The sequence below is a fragment of the Etheostoma cragini genome, chromosome 17 (genome assembly GCF_013103735.1).
Source record: "Etheostoma cragini isolate CJK2018 chromosome 17, CSU_Ecrag_1.0, whole genome shotgun sequence".
Classification (NCBI taxonomy): Eukaryota; Metazoa; Chordata; class Actinopteri; order Perciformes; family Percidae; genus Etheostoma; species Etheostoma cragini.
This window is the reverse complement of record NC_048423.1, coordinates 25,559,259-25,567,404: the sequence shown is the minus strand read 5'-3', so window position 1 is coordinate 25,567,404 and position 8,146 is coordinate 25,559,259. Positions and strand designations below refer to the sequence as shown.

At 45.9% G+C, this 8,146-nt stretch overlaps 1 protein-coding gene across 1 annotated transcript in view; it reads right to left on the bottom strand.

Moving 5' to 3' along the window:
• Positions 1-7,715, bottom strand: part of ttc27 (tetratricopeptide repeat domain 27) — a 55,700-nt gene extending 47,985 nt beyond the window's left edge. Inside the window, exons 1-3 of the mRNA XM_034898554.1 lie at positions 7,376-7,715; positions 3,618-3,801; positions 575-698 (exon numbers count right to left, since the gene is read on the bottom strand). Of these exons, the coding sequence (XP_034754445.1) occupies positions 575-698; positions 3,618-3,801; positions 7,376-7,466 (399 nt within the window). The 5' untranslated portion in view covers positions 7,467-7,715. The remainder of the gene's footprint in view (positions 1-574; positions 699-3,617; positions 3,802-7,375) is intronic.
• Positions 7,716-8,146: the final 431 nt, after the last annotated feature.

Below are 8,146 nucleotides of genomic sequence, written 5' to 3'. Positions count from 1 at the left end.
TCTGACTGGCTAGTAGTCCTTACCTAGGTACTGTCAGGACCCTCATACTCTGCTCCTGACTGGCTAGTAGTCCTTACCCAGGTACTGTCAGGGCCCTCATACTCTGCTCCTGACTGGCTAGTAGTCCTAACCTAGGTCCTAACCGTTTCCAGGTTTATTGTTTATCATATAACGTCACGCTGCATCTGAGAGTTGACTGACCGTACAGGCTGTCAGCCGTCTACAGTTTACAGTCCCTGGTGGTGTGTAAGAACAGAATAGGCATGTACTGTATACGTCCTGTTCGTGCATGTGTGTGTGTAATGTGTTATACCAACAGATTGTAAACATGTGATAACCCTTTGGGGATTATTTAATTATGTCTTCTTCTTTTAAATATTTTAATTATGATTTCAATTGACAGTCCATGTGGCACATGCTCAACTAGATAAGCTAATTGGGCGCCTAACCCTAACCCAATGACTTCATTTTAATGTATTTGTAAATTTTGGTCTTGACAGAAACTTAAAGACACACAGGACACAGGGAGATACATGACAGACAGGTAGGACAGAGGGATGAGAGGTTATCAGACCTGAGTGGAGAGCAGGGCCTGGGGCAACAGGTCACAGATATGGATGGAGACGGGAGGACCAGTCCAGTTACTCTGGGCAAACATGTGGAGGCAAGAGACAGCCAGGGCCATCACTGCCAGCTCCCTGCAGTCAGAGAGACAAGACACACACTGAACTTGGTGGACAGAACACTGGAGAGAGAGAGAGAAAGAACAGCTAAAGATGCTCTAAGGTTTTTTGAAAAACTGTTCCATGGCATTAACAGATGCCCACAGAAGTGTATAGAAAGGCACAGTGACAGTGCTAGCTGCCATCTCACTCTCCAGGCAATTAGAGGGTTTTAAACAGCCAGCCACCAGAGACATGCTCTGCTGCCTTTCTATTATGCTGACAGAGTGATGGCAGGTGATAGAAGAAAGGAGAAGGATCCAATGGGAGGAGGATTAATATGTGCTGCATTCAACATGAACCCACAGACACGTCTCCCCTGAGAGCAAGAAGGTAAGTGTTAAGCTGTCCTTATTAAAAATGAATAATTCACAACAGAACAAATAGAGGTGGTGAAAGGAGAACAAACAAGCACTCTGAGAAGAGCTTGTGCAACCCCAACGTAGAGACCCATTAGTAACCATTTTATTGTTATCATTAACAGAACTTGGACCAATGGACCAAGATACGGCCGATGTTGGGTGTAAAGAAAAGATGTGCAGACTGTAGTGCTAACTTTTATTTTGGAGTGAGCGCTGAAAGTAGCAGAGACAAACACACGGTGGGTTTTGTACATTGTGCTAGCTGTGGTCTGTGAGTCACCCATCAGTGTGTGTGTGTAGACTGGTATATACACTATATAGGATTTTTATTGGAGTACCTACAATGACCGGTGTTTGAGTTACTGTCTCTCAGATTACAGCAGTAAGGAGGCTGGTTGATTTAACATGATCTGGTGAGATTTGGTTAAAAGTGGCTAGCTAATGTTAAGTTCAAGTTATTCTATTAGCATGTCCTAGCTTCACTATTCCCTGGACACTTTTACAAAATACAAATTACTTCAATGGTAGGTAATGCTTATTCCATATTAAAATGCATATGGTTCATCGGTCCTTGAACCATTTGGTAGCCATGTATCTAGATACGTATGGGCCCGTCCTATAAGGGAGAGACTCATGCTCCTATCCTTTACTCTCTAAGCCCTGAATGGGGATGCCTGTGTATGTGTTAGACTGATGGCTAACAGCCCGACCCCCATGGCCACCCCAGAGTCTGCAGTATGTCACGCACCTTCGCCACTTGTCAGCCTTTTTTCAGCCGATTAAACATGTTGAATTCAACGTGTGCATGCTGTTGGTGAGAGGAATCCCTCTGATTGGCTGATCAGCTTGGGAAATAAGGGTACGAGAAGATAAATTAATAAGGCCAAGAGTAGAGGGGCTGCAGCGTTCGCCAACATTAATAATACAGGGTCTCCTGCAACCGGGGGGGGGGGGGGGGGGGGGGGGGGGGGGGGGGGGGGGGGGGGGGGGGGGGGGGGGGGGGGGGTCATCGTAGGTCTGATAAACAGTAAATGAATCTAATTCAGCTTCCACAATGCTATTTCCAATAAACTATAGCGGTCATATTTCACAGGACCCTGAGTGCAGATTTCATGTTGCAGCTTTGGTCGCCGTTTGCTTGGGGAGAGAGAGAGGATGACAATTGGCTTGAGTTCACTATAGCAGACAGCTCTGCTGAGTCGTGTAATTACGACTTTATGAATTTTCATAAACAGCTGAAGGAGCGGTGTACGGCGTAAATCCTGTTGTGTGTCTGCCCTGTTTTTCCCTGTAAGTCCTAGTATTTCATAATGTTGTAATGTTTACTGAACTACATTTATCTGACAGTTTTTGCGTTATGGCTTCAGGCTCTTTTCTGCAACAGATTGTTGAGTATCAGATACAGTAAAACCTATTGAGGACCCATTTTCCTTTGACATTGATGCAGTATTAAACCAGATTGCTGCAGTCGGCAGCAGAGAAACAAGCTACAGTGTAAGTTAATAGGATAATTGTCCAGCTTGTATTTAGGTTCATAAAAGTGCTTGTTTCGCTTCTGACAGCCTCAGATTAATATTCTAAGTGTCTGACAACATAATGGAAAGGATGTCTAAGGAAGTTGACCTTTCTGTTAAAGATTAAAATCCTTTTTTAAAAACATAAACGTCCACAAAATTGCGTTTGCTAAACCCACCCGAGTCCATGTAAGTAATTTTAGCATCGTAAAATACGGCTTCTAAAACATCTCTGAGCAGTGCCGGCTCTTGCTGTCTGCGTGTGTTGGGTGTGCAACTATCAGTTATGTCAGTCACAGTGAAATCCGGGGACATTTCCGGGGACAGATCCAGCCAGGGAAAGGTCACCAAAACCGGGAACTGTCCCCGGAAACCATAGACGTCTGGTCACCCTACTCTAGGGTGCTAGTTAGAGTCTGTTAGCTCACAGGGTACTAGGGTGCTAGTTGGTGTCTGTTAGCTCACAGGGCTCTAGGGTGCTAGTTGGTGTCCGTTAGCTCACAGGGCTCTAGGGTGCTAGTTGGTGTCCGTTAGCACACAGGGCTCTAGGGTGCTAGTTCGTGTCCGTTAGCTCACAGGGCTCTAGGGTGCTAGTTCGTGTCTGTTAGCTCACAGGGCTCTAGGGTGCTAGTTCGTGTCTGTTAGCTCACAGGGCTCTAGGGTGCTAGTTTGTGTCCGTTAGCTCACAGGGCTCTAGGGTGCTAGTTTGTGTCTGTTAGCTCACAGGGCTCTAGGGTGCTAGTTAGTGTCTGTTAGCTCACAGGGCTCTAGGGTGCTAGTTCGTGTCTGTTAGCTCACAGGGCTCTAGGGTGCTAGTTCGTGTCTGTTAGCTCACAGGGCTCTAGGGTGCTAGTTAGTGTCTGTTAGCTCACAGGGCGCGTGTAATATCGTTCCTCTAGGTCGCACCGGTGCACCTAATGTCCTCGCATCCACTGCCTCTCCACTAACAAAGCAATGCTGTTTATATGGATATGGTTAATTTTGCGTTACATGACCCATTTCTTCTGCTACTTGTTTACCTGCTGGTCTGATCACCATTGGTGCCACAAGTAAGGTACAGCAAGACCCGCTTCTCCAGGTAGGCCTCAATGTCCTCCCCATCGCTGTAGCTGCCATCTCCAGCGAGCAGATCTGACACCTGGGGGCTCAGAAGAACCGCCTCAAAGTCTCCCTCCATCAACGACTCCAGCAGAGAGCCCGCCTCTGGAAGAACACAGCTCAGAGTCAGATCACATTAGGCATCGGCTTACTCATTTTGTTTCAGTCATGTGACCTGAAAACAATGTAGAAATATGTGGCAAAATATTTAACATGATCATAGAAGGTGCAATAGAATTGTTTTTATTATTATTATTATTATTATTATTACAGCTTTAACTTTTGTTGTGTGAATGTTCTGTGTTTGACTATTAAATGTCCCATGCTTATTAAAGTAAAATGAAAACGTATTGTTGGCAGTTCATAGCTATGTCCCCATCCTTGCATGAGAATACAGAGCAGTTTCGATGGTCCATCCATCCATCTTCGACCGCTTATCCGGTATCGGGTCACGGGGGCAGCAGTTCCAGTAATTTTTGTTCAGCAGAACTTTTCCATATCTTAAATAATGCAACCATATTCCTTACATTGTATTTCACACACACACACACACACACACACCAGACTTTAATTTGTACTAGAAAAACGAATATCTCCATAAAGAACTGAGTTGTTGTAGGCTACTGTTTAAATTTCTATTGTTTTAAAATCTTTAAAAGTGTTGGTTGAGCTCATGCGTTACTTTATGTTGATGGCATAGAGGTCTTTAATGTGGCCATTCATTTATACAATAGTAAAGCTGAATTTTATTTTTGCTACTACTTAAAAACCTCTTCACTTAATTTAATAGACAGATTTCAGAATAAAGAAGTGTTTGTGTTCTACATACACTGAATGAGACCGGCTGAAGAGGCTGATGGTGACATGGTGAAGAAATGTTGGTTATTAAAGGACAGAGGGCGGCTGCTGGGCTACTGCTTCCAGACAAGAAATAATTGTGGTGTTCTCAGTTCAACATCTCCCAGCCTTTTCATTACCTTTTTATTTGAGGAGGCAGACTGGCTTGGCTCATTAGCATTGATTGCTTTGTGTTCCCCCAGTGGAGAAAGCAGAGAGAGGGAGAGAGGGAGGGGAGAAGCTGAGCTGCATGACCAGGCCTGGCTTATAGAAACAGTCCAAATGGCTCAGTGACAGTCCTTTATACATACACACAAAAAGGTGAGTAATGACAAAAGAATCATTGTTGGCTTAAACCCTTCTCCATGATGGTTTCATCCACCCATGATCTCTTTAAATCTAAGAGAACAACTTTCAGCCAATCTTCAGGCCTGTCTGGCGTGCCAGGCGGGCCTTACTGTTCAAGCCTGGTGGGAGCGAGTGAGCCGAGCAGCCTTACGTGGGAGATCCGGGGGCAGGGTTACGCAGAGGGCGTGAGACAGATGCATCTGCACGGCTTCATAGAAGAAATGGTTTATGCAACGCAACACCAAACTACATTGATAGAAAAGAAATGGTCTTATACCATATTTTTCTGAGAATATATCAATACAAGAAAAGTCAATATACTGCCAAGCCAGAGCAGGAAGCAGTGTCAAATACAAGGTATGGGGACGCCTGAGCGGCTCGCCTGATTCAGCGTGCGTCCCATGTACTCCAACCTGCAGCCCTTTGTGATTCTCCCTATCCTCTTTAATGTCTTCAGCTGTCCAATTAAATTAAGGCCTAAAATGCCCAAAATATTATCTTTAAAAAAAATTGATGAGCTATGCTCACGTTAGCCCATTTAGGCACACCTCCAGGCCAGTCACAGGGGCCCAGATACATCTATCTGTACTGGCGTTAAGATGAAATTGCAGTGTGACTAGAGACAGTGTTGTAATAGAGGTGTAGAGATGTTTATCGCATCTTGCCATAATAACAGTGAGAAGGGAGGGGGAGGACGAGGAGAAGGATTGGCTCTGGCTTTATGAGGGGGACATGAAAGCCTGAGGTATGGCCACATTTTTAATGACATTTCAGCTTCTCTTCAGGTCTGCCAATGAAAAAGAAGCAATTATGGAAAACAAGACAGAGGCCCTCCAATTAGTCCATAATTCATAAGCATCTAGGTAATGAGCTGCAGTTAATAAGCCAATGGTGAATTAAAGAAGCAAAAGCGTACAGAGCTGAGCAGCATTGTAGATCCATGATGAACAGGAATGTCTCAGAAAGGCAATTCCTACAGGCCTACCGTGTGTAAGCCAGTCTTTTACTGAAAGTGCACACACAGTCTGCTAGTCCTTCATTTCATTAGTCTGGGTTTAGTCCAGCGGTCTATTGTCCTGTGGTCATCTGCATCCATCTTAGAGGCTTTTCCTCAGCAACGACGCTGAAATATGAATATTATATGTAAATAATGCCTGGTTCTGCATGGACAATTTTGGGTAAATGTAAACCATGAAGCCACCAAAACAAAGATAAGAAGATACGTAGTGGTAAAAACAGATTATGTAAGGAGCCAGTCTCCCAGTGGGATCACATGGCTGCCTGTCCCGTCACTGAAAAGGAGACAGACTGGCATTAGTCATCGTCAGACAGTATGTATGGTAACTAAAGTATTCCACTCTTTACAAACATCACATGATCAACGTGGGACAACATCACGTGATCAACGTGGGACAACATCACATGATCACATCACATGATCAACGTGGGACATCATCACATGATCAACGTGGGACAACATCACATGATCAACGTGGGACAACATCACATGATCAACGTGGGACAACATCACATGATCAACGTGGGACAACATCACATGATCAACGTGGGACAACATCACATGATCAACGTGGGACAACATCACATGATCAACGTGGGACAACATCACATGATCAACGTGGGACGTGGGAAGCTCTGTAGACTACAGCTGTGCTAATGTGTATGCTAGCCGTGCAGTAAGCACCGGCTCCGGCTCCCGGTGCTCCGGCTCCCGGTGCTCCGGCTCCCGGTGCTCCGCTGCCCCGGCTCCGCTGCACCGGGGCAGCCGTTAGGTAAACACAACATGCGGACACCTTTATTTCCTTTAACTGTCTATGACGGTAACCAGTTGTTGTGGAAACCAGTAGGGGTCTCACACCGGCTCCGCTGCCCCGATGCAGCTGCTCCCAGATGTGCATGGAAGAAAGAAGTCACGCCAGACTCCAGCAGAGAAGTCCGACTAACTAAATCGCCACAAAGCCATGAAAACCGTGCAAAATGTTAGCGCAGAACAGCTCGAGCTACAGCAGCTAGCTAGCACTCAGGCTAAAGCCTAAGCTAAATTACAACCAAAACTCCACCTTGATATTATTTTGAGATGAATATTTAAAATCGCTTTCAAGTATTTACGTTTCTTGGTGTGAAAACTACTGCTGCCCATGGGGTTAGGGTAAGACCAGCTCACACGGGGGTCTCACGTGCGATCAGAGCACGGCTAGCAGCTCGCTTAGGAACGCTAGCTAAATATGAAATTCACATGGATTCCTTTAGACGGTAGCGGAGCGTCGTTAGCATGACGCTGTCACTGACGTTACCAGAAACGGTTCAACCGGTGCCGTACACCGTCCCCGAGAGTTTCATGGCCGGGGAAAGCCTCTAAGGGTCCCCCGCCACGTTTAACGTTAATGTCACTTTGACAATCTGCCAGTGTAGCCATTCAAAGCGCTCATTAGATAGCATGACATGCTAACGGCTACTAAAGAGCCCGGAGTCTCACCTCCACTTCTGGAAACAGTGTGCCTCCACTGCGCTGCCTCGCTCGCTGTTAGGAAGCCTCGGAGGACGGGGACCTCTGCGTCCAGCGGCATGGCGACAGTCTCTGGTCCCGCTCTGGTCCCGTCTCTGGTTCGTGGTACGGCTGCCTTCAGTCTGGACTCTCCTAGGTCAAAGCCTTCCTAATGAGCCACGCTCTGGTCCTTAGTCCCAAACTAAGTCCCTTAGTCCCTTCCAACGTTTCTTTCCACCTTCCTCTCACTGTCTGTGACTTCCACCCATGTGGTGCAAGTGGCATCAGTGAGCAGCCATGACAGATGCGCATTGCATTATGGGGGACTGTTCAAATGGAGACGTGAGTGGGGGTTCTGTGGCCGTATTCCCCATCTACTTATTACTACAGCCGATACTAGTACTAGTACTAGTATGCGGTATATATTATATATGCTGGGCCAGGCTGAGCCTCGGAACAAGCGCTCAAAAGCATTGGACACAGAAATAAAGTCAACACTATTGAAAATGAAGAATATCATTTATTGAGCTTTGGATTCGATTGTTTCCTTTTGAAGATGCTGATTGTGACGTACGACTACTGCAGCAGTTGATACAGTGGACCAGGAAATCCTGATGGCTCTTTAGGACAGAGCCTTTGGAACATTGGATGAATGGTTGCTGATAATGGGAAATGTATTGCATAAAAGATCAGCCCCCCCCACCCAGATCAGCTGGTATCCTGTCTATAATGGAGTGGAATGGACATTTGGAAGTGACCCCA